This window comes from Lissotriton vulgaris, chromosome 8 (genome assembly GCF_964263255.1).
Source record: "Lissotriton vulgaris chromosome 8, aLisVul1.2, whole genome shotgun sequence".
Classification (NCBI taxonomy): domain Eukaryota; kingdom Metazoa; phylum Chordata; class Amphibia; order Caudata; family Salamandridae; genus Lissotriton; species Lissotriton vulgaris.
Window position 1 is genome coordinate 105,540,393 of NC_141696.1, and position 24,271 is coordinate 105,564,663.

General features: G+C 44.9%; 1 protein-coding gene across 2 annotated transcripts in view; it reads right to left on the reverse strand.

Annotated features, from left to right (window-relative positions):
- Positions 1–24,271, reverse strand: part of NUP98 (nucleoporin 98 and 96 precursor) — a 944,939-nt gene that overhangs the window by 367,739 nt on the left and 552,929 nt on the right. For both annotated transcript variants that reach the window (XM_086933760.1, XM_086933759.1), the window contains exon 22: positions 4,764–4,917. In XM_086933760.1, coding sequence (XP_086789886.1) covers positions 4,764–4,917 — 154 coding nt within the window. The remainder of the gene's footprint in view (positions 1–4,763; positions 4,918–24,271) is intronic.

Sequence of the window (24,271 nt, forward strand, 5' to 3'; positions counted from 1 at the left end):
ACAAAAGTGCAGATTCTTAGAATTGGGATTGGGATAGAGGGTGGAAGAATGGGATAGGACTCTGCAGCTAGAAAGAGTCATTATCAGAAATAGCATTACAAAAGATTCCACACCTTTTGACTGATACCAAAGCGGTACCTATATGGAGGTGGGTCTGTGAATGGTCTCAAATTAGAAAGTTCTACAAGCAAAATAGCCAGCCCTCTGTGACCCTGACAATAAATGTATGGAGGGACACTGCGCAGAGGCCTGACAAATGTCTTGGGAAGTGATTCAGCATGCTAGTAACTTTGGACTTGGTAGAATGAGCAGGGAGTCCTCCCAGGGGCAGCTCTTTGGCCAATGTGTAGCAGACCTTAATGCAGAGCACGATCCAGCAGCAGATTAATCACTTCCATGGACTTGTTCCCCCCCAAAGAGCTGATCATCCACCTGGTTTGGTACGATCCATTGTAGAAGCTCAGTTGTCCCTTGGCGTACATGAGGAGCCTCTCCTACTCCCTAGATGGGTGAGCTGGTGCAAAGAACGCTGTCAGTGTGATGTTTTGACCAAAGTGGAATGGCATCACAACTTTAGGCAGGAAGGATGCCAGGTTCCACAGAACCAGTTTGTCTGGAAAAAAAGGTTGTGTGCAGTGGGTTGACAAAGAGCTTGAAGCTCACTTACGGCATGCTGATCTGATGGCAAAAATACATTTTTGTGAAAAGTCGCAAGAAACAGCTGTGAAGCAGCTCAAATGAAACGGACATCAGAAATGTGAGGACCAAGTTAAGGTTGCACTGTGCCATAACGAAGAAAGATGGAGGATAAAAATGTTGTAAACCTTTCCAAAAGCGCTTAACAACTGGAGACCTACACTAAGAGGGCGAATCCAGCAACCGCAAAAAGGCCGAAAAAACTAAAAAGGTAACCTTTAGCTGTGCCTAGAGCAAGATTTTGCAGGGCGAAGGACAATACAACAAATGAAATGTCCGATATTTTCCCTGGAGGAGATCTATCTGCAGAGAACTGCACCAAGCTACTGATTTGTCCTACCAACTGGGGTTTCTGGCTGCCATGTTGTAATTACTAAAAAACAGAAACCGACATTTGACCTCTGTCCTTTAACAGACAGAAAATGTGTCAATATAAAAACAAGATTTAAAGACATCTTAATTGATCATTTACTTTCTGAATTAACAGAATACCTGTTCCTTTTCAACTCACTAGAAGGGACTAGAAGGTCCTAAAAATACCTTGACAGTATTAAATCTGACTTGCCATAGCAAATGGGTGAATCTATTTTTAGAAGCCTGAAGAGATGATCTGTCAGCTTGTCGCAAGTGGGTGACATGGGTGGAGGAGTAGTCACAAAGGGGAGGGAATAGCCCCTTTGGATTATCTGCAGAACCCAGAGGTCTGGTGTTTTAGACCTCCAGGGGTGAATTAGATGGTGTATACTGCCTCCCACTGTGTGCCCATGATGGTTGGAGGGCACACAAAAAAATATTTTGCGGCTACCGAGGGGATGGGAAAGACTGCCCAACCTCCTTGACCCATGAGATCTATGGGTACAGCGTCACACGGCCACGCAGTGGCTAGGTGCTTGTAGACACGGCTGGAAGCCCCTTCCGAGGCCAGGAAAGGCCATGTAAAGGCTCCAGGAACTGGCAGTAGCCCTACTGTCCGTAAAGCGCAACAACGCTGAATCTGCCTTGTTTACAAAGAGACAGGAGCCATCAAAGGGCGTATTTATAAGCGATGCTTGGACATTCTACAAAAAGTCAGTTGTCCTCAGTCAGGCATGGCGCCGCAAGGCCACTGTCAATGAAATCACTCTGCCCAGCGAGTCGGTGGTATCCAGTCCACATCTGATTATGAACTTTGCTGTGTCTCCCAACAGCCACAGGCTGGGAGAGCATGGGGGTTCGACTGTCCCGACCCATGGAATCGGTGGGGTCCGCATCCTCGGCCACCCAGAGGCTGGGAATCATGCATGCAGTGGTGGCTGAACGGGTAAAGATGTACCTGGAAGCACCTTCCGTGGCCACAAAAGGAGCGAAAGGTGGACTGGGGTTGGAGGGGGGCCATGGAAAACTCCGCTATCCTTGAAACGCTCCAGTGCGGAGTCCACCTTGTCTCCAAAGAGATGGAAGACATCAAAGGGTATGTCAATAAGCAAAGCTTGGACATCCCCTGAAAAGCCAGTCGACCTCACCCAAGTGTGGTGCCATAAGGCACCGACAAAGACACAGGTCTGCCTAGTGAATCAATTGTATCCAGCTCACTCTGCATCATGAACTTTGCTGTATGTCTACCGTCTGCTATAGCTTGCGAGACTATTAGACTATTGGAAGCAAGCTACCTCCAATTCCGGAAGGGAGTCAAAGCTTGGCTTTTTAATCAGTAGCACTTACAATATTTCAGTTAACGCTCGCAGATCCAAGGCGCCGGGAAACCCTCAGGGTAGCTGTTGCGCCTTACAAATGTATTAAATAAAATAAATAAATATTAGGCAGGTGCCCTCTGGGACCCTATCCAGCACCTGCACTACCGATCCCAAACTTCATGGGAGTAATGGCCCAAAAGGAAAGCGGTGTTCACGGACCGTAGTGCTAGGATGGTGGAAGAAAACATGTTCTTGCCTTACCTACGATGTCCCGCCTCTTGGATTTTCTATCTGGTGGGGTGCTAGGGAATGCCCTAGGATTGTCATGCTAGGTGGAGGCTTGGACTACCAAGCTCTCCAGGGGTGAATGACGACGACAACGACGACGACGACGACAACGACGACAACAACAATAATAATCCACATTTGTAAAGCGCAAACCATCACCCGTTAGGGTCTCTAGGCGCTGGGGGCCGTCAGGAAGATTAAGAAAGCTATTGCCCAGAGTCACATGGTGCTGGGCTAATCTGCCTCCGGCCCCAAGGATCGAACCATGATCCCCAGATTCCGGAGTCAGTCACCCTGGCCGCAGCGCCACACCGTGAGGCAACTAGGTACCCTGCAGCTGAAAATGGCAGCTGGCAATCGTCCTGTTCACAGGAGTCCCTGTGCAGGGCGACAGCGGCGGGCAATTGTTCTGTTCACAGGAGTCCTTGTTCAGGGCTTTGACCAGGCCCTGGGAAGGATGACCGTAAAAGTTTTATTAAATGAGAGAAAAGTCTGAGAAGGGGAACTCCTGGCTGAACTACCTGTCAAGATAACAAGGCTGACTGGGGCCAGGGATGGACTCCACCAGTGTGGAATCAGTAGGAGCCCCTACCAAACCTGCAGGTCTGAAGACGCACCAGCGAGGACATGATACCAAAAATGAGGTGCATGACCTCATAAAATTTATAGAGTTGGGTGGGGGTCGCTCTAACTCCCGAAAACTGAAAAGCATGGAGCCGGAACAAGCTACACAGCGGAGCTCGGCCTTGAATGATGACACCCTCTCATCAGATGACTTCAACAGATGGGGTTAAGTCCAAGACCTCTTAAACTTCTTGCTCTGCTTTTTCTTGTGGGACGACTTTGACGAAGATCTATGGCACTACAACTGATCATGAGACCTTCCTATCGACCAGGATCGACATCGAGCAGCAATGAGCTTGAGAGACTGATCCCTCAAGGCTGTGGTGTGCACGGTGCCGCAGATGAAGCCGGTCTTAGCATCTTGGTCGTGCTCAAGACACTAGAGGCAGACAAGATGCGGGTCCGTGACCAACATCTGTTGGTGACAGTTGGCCCAGGGCTTGGCCCCAGCCTTCTCTAGTGGACAAAAGTGCCACACCAATAGAATAATCTCAAAAAACGTTGATAAAAAGTCGAAAAAGGTCAGGGTAGTTCTCTCTGGATCAGCACTGACTGGCACAGAAAGAAAAAAACGAATTTCAGAGAGCTGGAGTGGCGCCTATATAGGCCAGCGCGGATTACGCCACACGGAGCCGATTGACGCCACCTACCAGCACGCAGGAGTACCGCTCATAAAAAATTTCCTATTCTAGTCTGACAATTGGGGATAATTCTAAGGTCCAGGATCTGCAGCTATAAATCTCTATCAGATACCAGAAACAGCTACTCACTGAAGGCATGTAGAATCCAGTCTCTCAGTACTACTACTACTACTACTATCGTTTGATTTTATCGACCCTATTGACTAGGTCGCTCACCAAGACAGAAATCCTTGACACTAGTCTTAAAGCCTCATCTGTATTCTATGTGACTTGCTTTTAAGTATTTCAAGACGCCTTCTTTTTTTTTAAGCTATTACCTGCACTAATGGAGATAGGGTTAGACCCAAGGGCATCCAAGCCACCCCTTTTGCTCCTCTTTCAGGGAACACAGATTCACACAAATAGGGCAAGAGTACTTTCCCTTTGGGAAAAATAAAAACGTTCAACAAATCTAAAAAAAAAAAAAAAGTCTGACGTTTCCCCACAATTAAAAGACTGAGAAAGTGATGACATGTAGTCCACTGACATAAAATGGTTACACTCTTAATGGAAGTGCTGTAAAGGGGGACTATCAAAGTTATATTGTTTACAAAATTGCTCATGATGTTCCAGACTGAGTGAATATTTCTAATGTTACGATGTTAAAGATACTGTAAATGCATGAAGTATGAAAGTAATTGGAACAGTTTCTAATGAATGGCTCTGAACGAAGCTTATTTGGCAATATAAAAGGTGCATTGTGTACCACGCAACCCGTAATGTTGCCTTACCCAGAAAAACTTATATAAAGGAGTCTGTATTTAGCATACATAATAATATGTCCTCACTAATTTCCAGTTACCTGATGGCCGAAGTTTTACTTGTGATTGCGAAATAGAAAGTCTAGGGGTGGTGACCTCTTGAACAACATCAGTCCTTGAAGGAAATGCAGTGAAGTGCTGGTGAAAAACGACATCTGCATCATCTTCTTCAGCAAACAGAGAAGCTTTCATGATCTATTTAAGAAAATGAATATAAAGGTCAGAATGAGATTGTACATTAAATCGAGTGAACTCAACCAATGCAGTAGCAGCTTTCTCTCTCTCCAAGTACATTTCCTATTAAAAATATACTTTTCTGAACGCTTTTACATGTATCTCGGAGCAGTATACATATCCATCCAGATCCACAAACAGAAAATCAAACAAAATCTCACACCCCCAACCAATGTCACATACACAAACAAACTGATGGGGATTGGAACCCACCCCCTTCCTTAATTACAAATATCCATAATACCCAATAAGGTAACAATGATTGTCACAGGATATCCATATGCTGATGTAAATAATTAATTTACTCTCTTAATTTCTATGCAGGTAAGTACTTAATTAATGATAACTCAATCAGAATGAAGGAAAACAGAGTCCGTGGTGTAAGAGTTTCTAAGGGTTTTATTCCTCATAAAGGAATCAGGATATCATGTTCTGACCACCACACAGGGTGTCAGAAGGGATAGATAAGCGCGCTCCCGTTTATTGACAATACATAGCTTATATACTTGATTTACATCATAATGTTCAATGTAAGAGGCGTAACAGCTGAGAGAAAACAAGATAACAGTATACACGTGGTACTAGTACATCATCAAGAGGCGTAAACTAGGCGTAAACTAGGAGTGTGTGCTAGAAACGTCACTGATAGGTGACGCAAATGGGTGGCACCAAGGGGTGGTGCTAACAGAATGTTGCAATGTCAGCAGAAATCGGAAGCTTGGATGCGCGCGCAGCTGCATGACGTGTGATAGACGGGGTGCAGGGGACTTGACATTTACACTGACGGAAAGAGACAGAAGTCTGGCATGTCAGATCAACTTGTGCTTCTATCATATCTGATATCTGATGTTTAGGAACTAAGCTATCTGGGCAGAAAGGTCTCTAGAGCAGAAGCTATTCTATACTTGCTGTGAGTGCGTGTATAAGCGCCTGAGTGTCTGTATGAGAAGCGTGGGGGCATGGGGCCTTCCATGGAAGCATGGCAACAGAGGCTATGAATTACTTGCATAAAGACAGGTCGGCCCTTTAGCCCTGTAGCTGAGGAAGGATGTTTACTGAAACTAGCAGGCTGGAATGTATCTTCGGGGAGGAAAACAGATAACTCGAAGGTTATAGTCAATCTTGGCAGGCAGCAGGCTGAGCTGAGCACGGAGGGCCGCGTTAGAAGTAAGTCAGAGTTCACGGGTACGGGGGCTGCTTGGGCAGGGGCCCTCGCAGTCAGAAGCCAGAAAAGAGGCTCGGTGGCAGAGATTCAGGGCCTACTTTCAGCCAGGCTGAAAAACGTAGGAATACACTTCAAAAAGACGTTGGCATAGCATACTTAGGAACGGACCATCGAACCCATTCATGGTGGGTCTGAAAGAGGACAAGTTAACGTTGGACGCAAATGTATTTGCGTCTTCATAGCTGGCACAGGAGGGAAGTTACATGCACTTTTAACTCGTACATGGAGTCGGTGGGGTACTCGCTAGGGAACACAACATGACCATAAAATTTATATTACCTCAATGCCTACAGTATTTGATAATCCTCCTTCCCCCTTACAATGTTTGATTCCGCAATGTAGCCTAAACACTGAATGTTCATTTCCTAATCCCTATGCCACACCTTCATCCACCCGTTCACTCTACTGTAAATCCAAATCTACCTCTGGTGTATCCCCTGGGTTTGAGAGCCCATGTTACATGTCTCCCAAAAGTGCTCTCAATGAGCTTTTACGTTTGTATGTACTGCTCTCATGCGTCTTCCCTCTGCCTCCTAAACACATTGTGAAGTGCTTACAGACTGCCACAGGGATACAGGTGATAAAAGGAGGACATTTTCATGTGGCTTGATGCTCCTTGTACGTATATCAAAGGATCAAGAAAAAGAGGTCTTGGGAACTCGTGGAATTATTGTATATATATTTTTTTAAGACTATTCCACATTAATTATCGAGTAGCCTTTAAGTCAATAAGAAGGCATAAGAAAGCATTGTGCTTAAAGCAACTGGCAGCTAGGTATTTATTAGAAAAGACAGGAAGAACAATTTTCTATTTTGTCATAATTACCTGCTATCTTCATTAGGAGAAACATTTTTGGAACAGTGAAACCGCTGGGAACAAGCAGTCATGTCTTCACAATTTATTTCATATAAATACACAGCTTTAAAACAGACATACAGTATAGAAAATCAAAAAGTGACTGATTAAAGTGTAATTACCTCAACCAACATAACGAACCGTTACAGATAGAAAATACAACCACTATTATATCAATTAAGATTTATCTTTGCATGTCAACAATTATCTTGACAAAAAGATAAAAGTAGGGGCATCCTCAATATACAACATCCAAGTTACGTTTAGGAATAAATTACAATAACATTTTTGATAAGTGGTCCATGCTTGTCAGTAGATATTTCCTGTACAAAACCGAATTTTAACATTGTCTGTACATTGGCAGAGTGTGTGTGTCTACTTATTATTATATTTCTACAAAAGCGGCTTCGGTCGATGCTTCCTCAAGGTAACTTAAAATGCCAACAAAAAATAAAATTTGATTCAACAATCTGACACTGACGGATTCAACAAGGGGAGTTGTCTGCTTTAAGAGGAGTTTAAGCCAGAAAATGCATGGTACCTAATAAAATCTAAAATGTGAATATGGTAAAGAAGCAGGAAAAATGTGGTTCAGATATAACTCAAATCCTCGCAACCAGCCATTCCTAACCTGTGTTCCACAAACCCTTGGGGTCCGCGAAGCCTACTCAGGGGATTGGCGAGAGTTTAGAAAAAAATAATAACATTAATACAATTAAAGTATATACATAAAAATGTAAAATTTAACATTTTCAATTGCTCTGTAAACGTGAAGGAATTTGAAATTGGACATTAAGATTTACATTGGTATCCTATGATTAATATTTGGAGCAGCACAAGTAAGACAAACAGAATGTAATATGGAGAACGGGTGGCTTCATCCAATGCACTGGTGTGCACGGACAAAGAAAGAGTATGCTTTAGGAAGAATGAAAGCAGTCATGTGATAGACTAGCATATTGCTTTGACAAATACAATGAAGACCAAATTATTTTAAAAAAAAACACCAATCTTCTCATTAAAATTAACATCTCAAATGTTTGTATATTTTTGTTTGTTAACGAATATGCTACTTACCAGTATGCATCTGTTCTTGGCATGTAGGGCTGCTGACATTCATATCTGTGCATAGATCGCCACCTAGTGTTGGATCCAGATGATTGCACATTGTTGTCCTGGAAGAGTCTTCGAAGTATCACGAGATAGGTGGCTCCTCCCCTGGACTACAGTGCGTATGGGCATCCTCTCCATCCCCAGATTGTTTTTCGCCATTGTGGCAGAGATGGAGTGTAGTACTGTAAGTGATGACCATGCTAAGAGTAATTCTGAGTGCTGCAGCCGCTACAGGCGCCGGGGAGGAGGGCGGGCGATATGAATGTCAGCAGCCCTACATGCCAAGAACAGATGCATACTGGTAAGTAGCATATTCGGTTCGAGGCATGTGGGCTGCTGAATTCATATCTGTGCATAGAATACATAGCAGTCCCTCCATTAGCGGCGGCTGCCTGTGCGAGCTGCAGCAGTCTGAAAAAGTGTTTTTAGAACAGCCTGTCCTACAGCTGCCTGCTGTTTGGAGTGCACATCTACGCAGTAGTGTTTAGTAAATGTGTGTATGGTAGACCATGTGGCTGCTCTACAGATTTTCTCTAAAGGAATGTTACCCAGGAAAGCCATGGAGGCCCCTAACTTTCGTGTTGAATGGGCTCTTGGGGGAATCGTTAATGTGCGCTTAGCCTTTTGATAGCAAATTTGTATGCACTTAACGATCCACCTGGCTATACCTGCTTTTGAAATGGGGTTGCCTTTGTGTTGTGGTGAGAAGGCAACAAACAGTTGTTTTGTTTTCCTGAAATCTTTTGTCCCATCAATGTAGTACATGAGAGCTCTTTTGACATCTAGTGTGTGGAGCATTCTTTCTGCCACTGAATCTGGATTCTGGAAGAACACTGGCAGTTCTATAGTTTGATTTATATGGAACTGTGAAACCACCTTACGCAGAAACTTAGGGTTAGTGCGCAGCACAACCCTGTTGGAGTGAATCTGTATGAATGGCTCTTGGATAGTTAGTGCTTGAAGTTCACCAACTCTCCGTAGCGATGTAATTGCTATTAGAAAAGCCACTTTCCACGTTAAGAATTGTATCTCGCATGAGTGGAGAGGCTCAAAGGGTGGACCCATCAGTCTGGTAAGGACCACGTTTAGGTTCCATACAGGTGCTGGTGGGTGTCTGGGAGGAATAACTTGTTTGAGTCCTTCCAGAAAAGCTTTGATGGCGGGTACTCTGAAAAGTGAGAGATGGTGTCTGTTTTGGAGATAAGCTGCTATTGCGGATAAATGTATACGTATGGAAGCGTAGGCCAGATTGCATTTGTATAGATGTAATAGATAATAGATGATGTTTTGAGTGGATGCATCTAGCGGATTAATGTCATTATTGGCACAATAAATGATGAAGCGCTTCCATTTGGCTGCATAGCATGCTCTAGTAGTGGGCCTCCTTGCCTCCTTTATGATATCCATACAGTCTCAGGAGGCAGGTTGAGGTAGCCAAATTCTAGGACCTCAGGAGCCAGATCGCCAGGTTGAGCTGTTGCAGATCTGGATGCTGAATGTCGCCATGGTTCTGCGTTGCCTGACCAGTTCATCCATATCGCATTTCCCTGCGGCTGTGGGTGTGGGAACCTGGCGGCAAAGCTTTGGCATTTTGCGTTCTCCTTTGTGGCGAAGAGGTCTATCTCTGGATGACCCCACTGCTGGAAGTACGGGCGGAGTACGGATGGATGCATCTCCCACTCGTGCATTTGGTGGCTGTGCATGCTGAGCAAGTCCGCCATCTGATTGTCCTTGCCTGGGAGGTGTTCTGCCATGAGGAAGATGTTTCTCTGAATGGCCCACTTCCACATGCTCTGAGGCAGATGAGACAACTGCGGAGAGTGTGTACCTCCCTGCTTCTGTATGTAGTACATGGCAGTCATGTTGTCCGTCCGGATCAACACCACTTTGTTGCACAAATGTACCTTGAATGCTTTCATCGCCATGAAGATTGCCATCAGTTCCAGAAGGTTGATGTGCATCTTCCTTTGCTGTATTGTCCATAGTCCCTGCACTGTGTAGTGGAGTACATGAGCTCCCCATCCCTGGAGAGATGCGTCCGTTGTCAGTATTATCTGTGGTACAGGCTCTTGGAACGGTCGGCCCCTGCAAAGGTTTTGTGGATTCCACCAATGCAGAGAGTTGTATGCGCGACCGGTCACCAACTCTAGGTCTTTTAATTGTCCTTGAGCCTGATTCCACTGACGTGCTAAGCACTCCTGAAGCGGACGCATTTGTAGTCTTGCGTGCGGGACTATGAAGATGCAGGAGGCCATCATGCCTATCAATTGCATGAACACTCGTGCAGGAAGCGAGTGTTGTGGTCTGAATTTTTGTATCAGCAATTGAATGCTGTTGATCCTCACTGAATTTGGCTGTGCTTTGGCTGCCAGAGTGTCTATTGTCGCGCCCAAGTACTGCCGTACGTGGGCGGGCTGAAGGTGGGACTTTGGATAATTCAGTGAAAATCCCAGGCTGTGAAGTAGGTGAATGGTGTGGGACATGTGGGTGGCACATTGCTGGGCCGACTTTGCTTGGACAAGCCAGTCGTCCAGATAAGGGTAGACGTGAACATTTTGTCTCTGTAGGTGTGCAGCTACTGTCGCTAGGCACTTGGTAAACACCCTGGGTGCTGTTGTTACTCCGAAGGGGAGAACTTTGAACTGATAATGTTGATCCTGAATGTTAAATCTGAGATCTTTTCTGTGTGACGGGTGTACTGGTATATGGAAATATGCATCCTTTAGATCTAGTGTTGCGAGGAAATCTCCCTGACTGAGCAACGGTAAAACCTGCTGTAATGTGAGCATATGAGAGTGTTCTGATAGGATGTACTCTTTTAGGGGCCTGAGGTCCAGTATGGGTCTGAGGGACCCGTCCTTTTTTTTGGGATCAAGAAGTACAGCGACTACACCCCTGTACCTCTCTGTTCTACAGGCACGAGCTCTATGACTCCTTTTTGCAGCATGGTGACTACCTCCTGCTGTAATAATTGTATATGCTCTGCGGACATAGGACGGTGTCTTGGGGGTATGTTGGGTGGAGTGGATGTTAACTCCAGAAAATAACCGTACAGGATAAGCGGTCTCACCCACCTGTCTGTGGTGATGGATTTCCAGACTGGCAGGAACTGTTGTATCTCCCCCCGACCTGTGTTGTATGGTCGGGGGGCAGTGACAAGACGTCACTGTTTGTTGGTGGCGGAGGATCAGGAGGAGTTGTTTTCACGACCTCTGCCCTTGGTGCTGTTTCCACGGTAGCCACCCCTATTGGTCTTATTGTAGATGGTCTGCATGCCTCCCTTCCTATACTGTGCCTGCTGGGACACTTGGCCTCTGAAGCTCCTTTATTGTTGGAGCGACGAAAAGAACCACCCCTGAACTGCTGGGACTGAAGAGCTCCCATAGACTTTGCAGTCTCCGTGTCCTTTTTAATTTTTCCAAGGTGGTGTCCACTTCTGGGCCAAATAAGTGATCAGGGTTAACTGGTTGATTGAGTATGGTGGTTTGTATTTCAGGCTTGAAGCCGGAGATTGTCAGCCAGGCGTGTCTACGTAATATAACACTGGTATTAATCGCCCCGGCCGCAGTGTCTGCTACGTCTAGTGCACATTTAATAGACACATTGGAAATAAGTTTTCCTTCCTGAATCAGCATTTCTGCTGCCTCTTTGTACTCATCTGGAAAGTGTTGTAACAGGGTTTCAAGTGCATCATAATGAGCCCTGTCGTATGTGGCTAAGAGTGCCTGTGTGTTGGAGATTCGCTAGACATTGCCCGCTTGAGCCGCCACCCTTTTCCCTGAGGCTTCTAGCACTTTGGACTCCTTGTCAGGGGGAGGAGCATCACCCGTGGTTTGAGAGTTCGCTCTCTTACGAGCATTGGAAACAACTAGCGAGTCCAATGGCAACTGTCCCTTGATATACGCAGGGTCCCCAGGTGCTGGCTTGTATTTCTTTTCAATCCTGGGGTTTACCACTCTGGCCCTTGTGGTCTCCTTAAAGATGTCTCCAGCGTGTTTTAGGACACCTTTTAGCATGGGTAGAATTTTGACAGTTCTCTCAGAGGTTGAGAAGGTGTCAAATAAAAAATACTCCTCAATAGGGTCAGTATGGAGTAGGACATCATGATTTTTGGCTGCCCTCTCAATAAGTGCGTTGAACGCAGCCGTGTCTTCTGTTGGTGATGTCTTAACAGCATAGACATGGCTGTCAGTGGCAGTTTGTGGCTCCCCTGGGTCAACAGCGTCTGTCCAGGGTTCAGTGTGGCCTTCTGGATCAGTGTCGATAGGATAATTATATTCCTCATTGTAAGCGTCTTCTACATCCGCATCTGAATGTGTGGGTGAAGAAAAACCAGGCTCTTGTCCATATGGTTGCAGAGGCTCAGACAGAAGAGGTGACGTTGCTAAATCCCTCTTTTTCTTTAATGGAATCTTATACAACTCCATTGGTTGTTCTGGGACGATCTTTAGCTTGTGAATGGAAAGTCTACCAGTTTCAGCGTCGATGAATTGCCTCGGTTGGTCTTCCTGGAGAGGCTGTCGGTGCTTTGTGGCCGCAAAGCAGTTGCTGGCTTTTTCCCCATGGACACTTTCTTGGCCGGGTCGACGCCAGTGTGTGGGGCGAACGCCTAAGGCGGTACCGGTGGCGCCAGTATAAACTTTCAGTGCCGACGCCTTTGGAGTTTTTCTGACTGGTTTTGGTGGCGGAGCGGTCTTCGGTCCGACAGCTATAGCCTTTTCCTTTATGCGCTGCAGCGAGTCCGATACTTGCTTTGAAAAAGAGGCGGATGGTTGTGTTGAGTCGACGGGATCTTTAGAGCCACGGTGTGTTTTGTGCTCAATGTCCTTGCCGACTTCGGGACGCTTAGGATCGGTAACGTCCTGCGCTTTGAGTCCTTTATTTGTGTCACCGGTCTTTGGCGCCAACGTCTTTGGGTCGATGTTCATGACCTTTTTCTTCGTCGCCCCGGATTTCGGCTCGACACTTTAGCGATCTCTCCGGGTCGATAGTACTCTTTTGTTGCGTCGAAGCCGACGGTCGAGAAGCCTTCGATCCAATCAAAGTTACTTGCACTTTCGGTTTGGTTTCCGGTGCTTTCGGTTTTGTGGTCACCGATGTTGTTGGTTTCGATTTCGATCGACCGATGGCTCTTTAGAAATGTCTGTAGCCGGGCCTTGAAGCGAGGCTGTAGAACCACTTGTTTGATCTTGGGTAAGGCCTTGTAGCGATCCCTCGACCTGAGCATTATTGAGTGTGTTAGTGTCGGTCTGCAAACCATCGGGCGGGCCTAGCTCCTCGCTCGAGCTATCTTCTATGGCCCCAAAGGCCTCATCGTAGTCTCCTACCTCGTCAACGACTTCGTCATGCTCGACCATCTCCTCCTCTTCTGCGTCATAAGTGGAGTTAACCTCCGACGCAGGATCCGACTGGATCTCTTGAACGTCCTGCTCGACCCCTTCATCGTCTTCAGCATCAAAGATGTTCACCGGGTCAGGCGCTGTCTGCTGGGCTTCCTTCCGCGCCGCGCGTCGAATGCGAAGAGTCTTCTTGGACCGGAACCGAGAACAAGCCATACAGCTGGCTTCATCGTGATCCGGAGACAGGCACTTGTTGCACACCGGTCGGACGTCGATGTGAGGATACTTGGAGTTGCAAACGGGACACCTCTTGAATGGGCTCCGTTCCATTACGATCGTCGATAAGGCCTCTGGCGTCGACCGGGCCTTTGGAGCTGAATAGCCACGCAGCTATTCACTAACGCCCGGCTCGAGAATTGAGCTGGAACGAGTACTCGGCACCGATCGCAAAGACAATACCGACGATATCTATAGGCCTTTTGGCCCAAAAGAAAGTTTTCAACCGATTCCGAACTTGAGTTAGTAAATATACATCCGAACCCAATGGCGGAAAAAAACAATCTGGGGATGGAGAGGATGCCCATGCGCACTGTAGTCCAGGGGAGGAGCCACCTATCTCGTGATACTTCGAAGACTCTTCTAGGACAACAATGTGCAATCATCCGGACCCAACACTAGGCGGCGATCTATGCACAGATATGAATTCAGCAGCCCACATGCCTCGAACTTAAATATATTTAATACGTCATCTATTAATCTGATGTATATATCTGTGTGTATTATTTTGAGATTCAAATTGTAGAAATTGTTTAGGCACTGATCGACTGAGGTCTGAAAAGCAGAGTTGCAAATGGATTTGATTGAGCAATTCTTAAATTTGCCCATAATTTTATTTCTTATCACCTCTAATTTTTATTTAAATATTGTACCAGGATTAACCCACCTAGCATTCAAACCTAATTCAGTCACGTTCTACAGTGCATGGGTAATCAAAGGAAGCAGGAGCACGTTATCTTGGGTAAGTCCTGAAGAGCATGTTGGTAGGCAGTAATGGAACAGACCCATAGATAAGTGCAAACCAAAACTTTGACAGCCACAGGATTAGATGTAGTACTCACAGCCAGCTCAAAAGGCAGAGTGGGTGTAGGAAGCTGGCTCTGTATAGGACATTGCCACCACGTGGTACTACTGTACACAGAGTGTAGGGGTTCCCCAAACGTGTACAGGGCTCAAAGCAAAACCCAAAGTGCTCTATTAGTGGTAGTGTTTGTGAGCAGCCTAAGGAGTAACAGGAGTGTAAGGCATTTATTGCACACACAATCGATAATGGACGCTTGACACACGGAGATCCAGATCAAATTTTATAAAATCATACTTTGTACTTTATTTTAAGACCCAGGTCTTCGTACTAACGTAAGTATGTTTTTAATAAAAAAATACTTCGCACTGTCAAAAATCGAAACGTGGAAATTTTTTCACACTATCCAAAGTTATCCTATGGAGAAAACCATATTGTGGTTAAACAGGTGAGTATTGAACTTACAATTTCAGTCTTCGGAGCAAGGACCAGGGGTCAAGTAGGAACCAAAACTGCACCACCAGGAGCACATGGGCGGCTGGGTGCAGAGGTCAAAATCATCAGAGTTCAACCCAATGCTTTCCAATGGAGACAGAGGGTGCCTGGAGCCACACTGCTTGCAAATAAGTACATCAGCTGCAGGGTCCAAGGAATGGTGGTTAGCACAAGCAATAGAGGGGGTGGGGGGGGGGGGACAAAACCGCACCAAGCATACACCACCAACGGCAAAGGGGCAGCCGGGTGCAGGGTGCAAATTCGCAGTCGAGCAACCAATGCTTTTCAATGAGGATTTTCCTGCGGCCTTGGGTGGCCAAACAGACGTGCTAAACCAACCCCTAACCTCCCAACTTACCTTTCGAATAGGTGGTCGCACACAGGAGACTTTTGTCACCAAGCCTGCAGTGCCTTTCCAAACCGGAAGTTTCCCATTGAAAATAGGACACTACCTCAAAACAGCACCCGGCTGCCCTAGTGCCGCTGAGGGTGTACCTTTGGTGCTACTTTGTTTCCCCAATTGCTCTGAGCTAAAGTCCAGGAGCTTTGCTCCCACAACCAAGTGGCCTGCTTGTCCGCAGCCACCAACCAGAGGCCCCTTTCCCCCCATTGGGAAACATTGGGCTTTAGCACTCTGCACACGGCCGCCCCCTAGTGCTGCTGAGGGTGTAACTAGAGTGCATCCTTGACCCTAGGGGACCCCTGAGTCTACCCCCCCAGAACTTCAACTTCCGCTACCAAATACTTACCTCAAAAACGATAACACTATTTCCCTCCTGTGGAAAGTTACTAAGTGTGGAGTTTGACAACCTAAAGAAATTCTTTAAAATTGACATTTACAGGAAATGTCCCAGAGTAGTATCTAGGTACACTACTCTGAGTAAGAAAAGTAATCCAGAAGTATCTTACCTGTAATTTTACTGAAAGTCCCATTCAAAGTATATGTACTGTATTCTGAAAAGCATTGCATTATCAGTAACACTACTGTACTCAAATCAAAGTACATTTAAAATAGCAACCCAAACTGTGTTACAATCTGTACATTTACTGCAAAGTACTTATCACTTACCGGTGCCAGGCTTGCTTGGTTCTAGGAAAGGAAAATGCTAGTTACCAGTATGCATCTGTTCTTGGAATGTAGAGCTGTAGATGTAAATACTTGTACATAGATTGCATTTGGTGTTGGGCTCGGATGTTTGCACTTTGTTTTTGTCTTGGAAGAAGTCTGTTGTCACGAGGTAGGTGACTACTCCTTGGGACGATAGTCCGCAAGGGCATCAACTCCATCTCCAGATTGTTTTGCCATGGAGGATCATGATGGAGTTAGTAAGAAATAGAAAAGGATGTCTATGTGTAATGTATCAAAGTAAGATAGTACTGGAACAGATAGAGGAATCAGGGAAAGCGGGTTGGCGTATATGAATCTACAGCTCTACATGCAAAGAACAGATGCATACTGGTAAGTAGCATTTTCCGTTCGAGGCATATGAGCTGTAGATCGTATACTTGTGCATAGACTACACAGCAGTTACCTCCTTAGCGGTGGCTACCTGAATCTGATGCAGTGCTTTGAAAAAGTGTTCTTAATACAGCCTGGCCCACACTAGCTTGTTGTTTTGCTTGCACGTCTACACAATAGTGTTTTGTGAATGTGTGTGGTGTAGACCAAGTTACTGCTTTGCATGTCATTGAAGGGAATGTTCCCTAAGAATGCTATAGATGCCCCTAGTTTACGTGTGGAGTGAGCCCAAGGGGGCATGGTTAAGGTGCGTTTGGCTTTAGCATAGCATATTTGGATGCATTTAACAATCCACCTTGCAATTCCTGCTTTTGAGATAGGATTGCCTTTATGAAGTGAGGAGAAAGCCACAAAAAGTTGTTTAGTCTTTCTAAAAGGTTTTGTTCTTTCAATGTGGTAAAGTATTGCTCTTTTAACATCTAGCGTGTTAAGAGCCCGTTCTGCAATGGAGTCTGGTAGAGGGAAAAACACTGGGAGTTCTACAGACAGGTTAAGGTGGAAAGCAGAGATGACTTTAGGTAGAAATTCTGCATTAGTCCTAAGAACCACTGGTATGATTGATTTCGAGAAAGGGTTCTTGTATGGTTAATGCCTGGAGTTCACGGACTCTTCTGAAAGAGGTGATCGCAACCAGGAAAGCTACTTTCCAGGTGAGAAATTGTAATTCGCATTTATGCATAGGTTCAAATGGGGGAGCCAGTAGCCTGGTAAGTATCACATTTAGGTTCCATACTGGGGATGGTTGAACGCTAGGTGGAATTATTCTTTTAAGTCCTTCCATAAATGCCTTGATAGCTGGTACCCTAAACAAAGACAAATGTTGTCTGTTTTGGAGATAGGCTGCTATTGCCGCAAGTTGTAGTCTAATGGATGTATACACTAGGTTACATTGTTGTAGATGCAAATGGTAACATATGTATTGAATAGAAGCATCTAGTGGGCTGATTTTGTTATTTGTACAGTAAATTACAAATCTTTTCCACCTTGCGGCATAGCAAGCTCTAGTAGTAGGAAGTCTAGCCTCTTTAATGATGTTCATGCAGTCTGGCGGGAGATTATGGTAGCCAAACTCTAAGACTTCAGGTGCCAGATTGCAAGGGTGAGTTTATTAGGATCTGGATGCCTTATCTCTCCATGGTTCTGAGTGAGAAGTTTGGGTGAGAGGCGTATCTTTTGATGAGGAACTACTGATAGTTCCAAGAGGGTTGTGAACAATGGCTGTGGGGTCCCTGTTGGAGAAATTAGGATCATTGTGAGGGAATGCTGTTTGAGTTTCCGTACCACTAGCGAAATGAGTGGGAGAGGCGGAAAAGCGTAAGCAAATTTGCCCGGACGAGTTCATCCATAGCGCATTACCTTTGGACAATGGGTGTGGATACCTGGATGCGACGCTTGGGCATTTTGCGTTTTGGTGTGTGACCAACAGGTCTATTTCTGGGTGGCCCCACATATGAAAGAATGAAAGCAGAACTTGAGGATGAAGTTCCCATTCATGGATCTCCTGTTTTTGGAGACTGAGTAGATCTGGGTAATTTATGTGGAATTGTTTTTGCTAAGGGGTCCATATGCCCTGAATGGTATGGGATTGAAGATTAGCTCCCCAGCCAGTGAGCGATGCATCTGCTAGCATTATCTGTGGAATCGGGTCGAGGAACGGCCGCCCTTTGGAAATGTTTTGTGTGTTCCACCACTGCAGAGCGCGATGGGCGTGGTAGGCTACCAACACCAGATGTATTAGCTGACCTAGAGCCCGGCTCTACTGACGTGCCAAACACTCCTGTAAGGGACGTATTTGGAGTCTTGCATAAGGGACGATGATAATGCAAGAGGCCATCATCCCGATTAACTGCATGAACACTCGAGCTGGTAGTGAGTGTTGAGGCTGAAATGTTTGTGTTGAAGCTTTTGTGGCACTTATCCTGACTGGGTTAGGGTATGCTAGAGCTCTTGAAGCGTCTATTGTAGCCCCTAGATATTGTTGTATGTTGGACGGTTGGAGGTGGGATTTGGTGAGGTTTACCGTGAATCCCAAGTGGTGAAGCAGTTGGATTGTTGTGTGTGTGTGTGTTGCACACAACTGCTGTGTGATTTGGTTTTTATGAGCCAGTCATCTAGATAAGGGAAAACATGAAAGTGCTGTCTTCTTAAGTGGGCTGCAACTACTGCGAGCCACTTGGTGAAGACTCTGGGTGCTGTAGTCACCCCGAATGGGAGGACCTTGAACTGGTAGTGTTGACCATCTACCACGAACCCGAGATATTTCCTGTGAGCGGGGTGAATGGATTTAAAGAATGCCTACTTTCATATTCCCAGAGTGGAGAGAAAGTCGCCCTGTTGAAGTAGTGGGAGCACCTGTTGAAGAGTGACCATATGGAAGGGGTCTGACTAAATGTTATGTTAAATCCTTTTATAGCACGCAATAGCTACTCCAAAGAGTGCCTAGCGCGGAGCCAAGAGGGGTTTTTAACATAGTAGCCAGCAAATACGGGAACAGGTGAGTTTTTTAAAGTTTCTTAAATACGAGCAAGTCTTGAGTGTTCCGCAAATGGAATGGAAGAGCATTCCAAGCCTGAGAGGCCTTAACAGCAAGAGAGCAGCCACCCAATTTGAAGCGGGAGAAGCAAGGCACCCTCGCCAACAAAAGGGCAGAAGGACGCAGAAGTCTGGGCGGAACAGAAAAAGAGAACCGTTTCTGTAGATAGATCGGCCCATGATCATAAAGTGCACAGTGAGCAATTACCAATGATTTAAATTTGACCGTCTCCACCACGGGCAACCAGTGCAGGGCACGGAGATGAACACGCACACTACTACTCCTAGCGATTCCCAAAAGCAGCCTGGCGGCCACGTTCTCAGTCACCTGAATTTTATTCAAAGAGTAGCCAGGGATGCCAATATACAGGGCATTAGCATAATCCAAGCGAGACAGGACTAATGCCCGAATAACCGTCTCTTCGGTAGACCTAGGGAGGAGAGGGAGAAAACTCCTGGGTGTTTTAAGGAGGCCAAAACAGCAGCCTGAAATCTTTTTCGCCTGAAGAGAAAGGGAGAGGTTATCCTCGAACCATACTCCTAGATTTTTAGTGGATTTCCCATTAAAAGGAGAGGGAAATCCAGAAGGCCAAATCATATTTCCGAAATCAGGCGGAAAGTTGCCGTAGAGAAGAATCTTTGATTTGTCTTGGTTACACTTTAGTTGCACCCTTGCGAGCCACCCAAACACCGAAGACAAGCACTTCTGTACCGGCAGTATGGAGTCCTCATCCTTACCCCATGTAAAGAGGAGCTGGGTGGCGTCAGCGTATGTTTGTTTGTATAACTTTATTCGATGTACAATATCATAAAAGTTTTGTTATTTTCCCTGGTTTAAAGACTTTAAAAAAACATTAAAAAGCATTTACACAATAAAACTATGATATGTTACAAAGTATGCTATCACCTTAGCCCCCAACTCCTCAGCCAAAAAGACCAGAGGAGTAACATAGATATTTAACAGAAGGGGGCTAAGGGAAGACCCCCGAGGTACACCCGTAGTGACCACCTGCAAAGAAGAGGCAGCCGGTGGCAGCCAAACCTGTTGGGTTAGCCCTTCCAGGAAGGACCTCAGCCCCCCCCCGGAGCCAAACCAAAGACACCAATCTTCATGAGGCGGGTGAGCAGCTTGGAGTGCGGGACGTGTCGAAAGCAGCAGACAGATCGAGCATAATCAGAGCTGCTCTACCACCAGCATCTAAACAGTCACGGATGGCTTCACAGATCTCAACCAACGCTGTCTCTGTGCTTTAAGAGGCAAGAAACCCAGACTGCGCCAGATGCAAAGCATCGGATTTGTCCACAAACTCAGTGAGTTGTCTGGTAACCACCTTCTCACAGACTTTGGCTAGGCTGGGGAGGAGGGAAATCGGGCAGAAGTTACCAGGAGTCAGGGGGTCGAGAGTAGGCTTCTTCAAAAGGGGAAGAATTTTGGCCTGTTTCCACTCCGACGGAACCCGGGCTTCACCAAGGGAGGCATCGATAATGGAATTAACCTCAGGGTTAATAGTCTCCACTACTGCTGCCAACAGTCTAGCCGTGCAGGGATCCGTGGGAGAGACAGACTTCAAACCCTTTAGGATCTTCAGAGAGCTGACCAGATCCACAGGGGCAAAAGCTGACAGCACGTCTTTCAAAGCACCCTGCGGTGGCACAGCAGGCCACGCGACAAGGGGAGGACCAGGGCAAGAAGCTAGGGACTACTGAATCAGGGAAATTTTATCGAAGAAAAAATTAGATAAAGTATTGCACCAATCCTCAGTGGGAGGGAGAGCACACTTTTGAGCTTCAGGAGACTTAAAACTCTGAACTATATGGAAAATCTCCTTGGAGTTATTACGGGCCTGCTCAATACGGGCTGTAAAGTATTGTTTTTGGGCCTGAAAAATGGCAGAGTAGTACATTTTTTGTCTCCCCCCATAAGGGCGGCCTTAGCCAAGGGACAGTACCCACTACGGCGCCAAATCCGTTCAAATTGTTTACATTCCTGCTTAACCCCTTAAGTGCTGCTGACGGCCAATGGTCGTCAGCAGCGCTACCTCCCCAGTGCTGCGCACGACCATTGAACGTCCATTCAGCACTAGTTCTAATGGACAGCGCAGCACTGGGGAGAAATGTTTACACGCAGCTAAGGTGTTAAGCAGGCACAAGCTACCTATATTATTTTTATCATTATCAGTTCATGTGTATAAAGGTACCCCTATAACCATGAGTGGGTTTATCCGACTTTTATTGTAGACCCTATAACTATATCTTATTCTTGACATATTCATCGTCAATGCTCCTTATTTGCAAACCTAAACATTCCTCAATATTTTTAAGCATAACTATTAACCCTATGCTTAGCTCTGGAGTAGCGAGCAGTTTTGTTTATCTGTTAATATTGACATATATTTTTTGATTAAATGCTTCCTCTCGCCGCCCACTACATGTCGGCTCGTAAATCAAAGGCAACAGCTGCTATAAAAACATGCCTTTTTCGAATTGTTGGGTGCAATAGACTATAGGCTTTAATTAGTGCACATTGATAGCGTCTAGGAACGCCATCTTAGAATGGGTTATTTCCCCTCTATATTGTGTATTTTCTTTGATTACTACATACCGACGACATTATTCAAAATAATAATTTAGGTATAGATATATAGAGACCATTGTAATCAATTATTGTGTCTATGTTAACGACACTCAGCAGACATAATTTATTCGTTGTCTTATGTACTGCATAAACCTTTGACTCGTTACGCGCTGCATGTTTTATGGAGCGACATTTTGGAACAGGTAGGATTCGTGTTATGCGGCCCAGTATCCGTTATCGCTTTCTACTACCCTTGTGTCTAAGCCCGTAATTTTTGGCGCCAATCTCGGGGCTTTAAATGTCAGCCCGTATTGCGCAGGTTCACTTTCCCGGCTGGAGGTACCTTCGTGACGTGACGTCCCCCGTTGTAGGAGCAGCACTATCTTGTTGCCCATGTCGTCTTTTCTGATGTAAGGTAAGAATGGGCGAGGATATTCTGGGAATCTAGATGCCATCGGACTTCTAATTTGCGAGCTTAGCTCGTACTACCTCCTTTTTATTTTCGAGTACAACCTTGTAAATACCCCCCGTTTTCTCTTTCCCTCCCCCCTCCTTTTATCCCTGCAGTTATATAATATCTGGCACCATCAAAAACGCCATCTTTTTAACCACCCCTAGAATACGGATTAAAGAAACGAAATTTATATACTCTCGTGAATACACAAGGTACGTGTTCACTCTATTTGGTATGTGATGTGTATTGCTTGGTACCAATTGTACAAGCCTGGTTTTAGAATAATGATTCAAATTTAATATAAGTCCATGATCATCCTCCCCATTTAATGGGATTCTTTTTATCCTTTCCTTTTCCTACCCACAGTCACGAGCCATCTGGCCTATTGCGGATGTCCATATCCCCTCCACGAAGTTATACGCTTACAACAGAAATTCATAGGTATTCCTTTTCTCTTTGTGTACCAACCCGTTTTTTAGTAAACGTGTCATTTGAAATTAGTTGACTCCAACATGCTATTTACGTGGTCATTTGTTAACCTCATCCCCATATGTCCCGTTTTTCACCAATATAGTATCTTTGGCTATGCGGACTTTATGATCCTCCCGCATCCTTGGCTTTATCCTCCTTGGTGCTGTTCATGATCAACGTGTTTGAATTTAAGTCGATGTCAATGGTATTCAAGGTATTGGTAATAACATCATGTGGTGTTTATATACGTTATTTAATTACTTGATAGTTATACGTTAGTATACACCCTAATAGCCCACATACTAAGACAACATTGGAACCTTACTACGTAACCGTATAGTCTGCCAGAGTGTCTACTGGCACTCTCTGCCCTGTGAGAGCGTGAATGTATTGCCTCTATAAAGTTAGTTTTCCACAATAGATAGGCCATTGTCAGTATGCTCCTTTAACCCCCTCAAGATGTAAGGAATGCGTTAGACTTACCATCTAGATGGCGCCTTATGTTCATAGTGACTTATCAATTTGAAAACCCCTTAAATTCTCTAACTATCGTTATTTATTTAATCTTTTACATCATTTGTTGATCAGGTATTAGCCTCTATCAAGTGCTTCTGACTACTCACATGTACGAAGATATCAACAGCTTTTATGAGATATCAATGTAAGTGTTTATCTAGATTATAGTAGATTTGTTGTCCTAGATGAATAGAAACCTTTCTGTTTCCATCCTCCTTCTATGAAGGTCATATGTACATAGCTCAATATTAAGGGCAACATAGGCATAACATAGAATAATGCTCTTTGTATGATTAAGTACTGCACAATATAGTTGAAAGTATCTGTCAATCATAAGACAAGAAATGACCACATTTTAATGCCTTTAATTGGTAGTCTGTGAAGATTGATGAATTTGTTAGATATAATATGAACTTGTAGCTTATATGATCTTTGTTTTTAATGTCCTTAGATATTGTTAAATAATGATGTAAGTTATAAAAATAAAACCATGACTTGATGTATATCCTCTTTTTTCTGTATATGTTTTCCAGATTATCAGCAGAGACTCCTGAAGAAGGCGGTTTTCTGCCGAAACACGCGTCGAGTTCTTTTATGATTATATTTCTAATGCTTTTTATGTCATTAATTTATGTGAATGTATTGTGTTTTGCAATGTGTTTGGTTTATAGGATATATACTGATTTGTAATACTTGTGTCTGCTTTTAATGAAGTATACTTTTACCTTATCATATAGCCTGTTTATCTATAGGATTTTTATTCATACTTATTAAATATATATTTGTATACAGTTTAATTTTTTCGTTATTTCTTCACACTACTGGTTTTGGAATAATTGGTTATTTACTCTGATGACGTCCTAGGATTGTTTACCCACATACAAGTCTGAGGAAAACCAGGGATTCGAAGGAGAGGCCCTCGAAAATCTAGATGAAGTTGGAGTAGCAAGCAAGGACATAGACTTAACTAACCAATTCATGAAGCCCGCAAGGCTCCTATTGAGATCTTAGGTAAGGGCAGGTCTAGATGCCGACAGAACCACTGCCAAAGTAGAAAGATCAACTTTTTTAAAAGCTGGTTTCCGAGAGTTCGATCCCATCGCACAGGCCGAAGCTAGCTTCCAAAAAAAAATAAGGGGGAT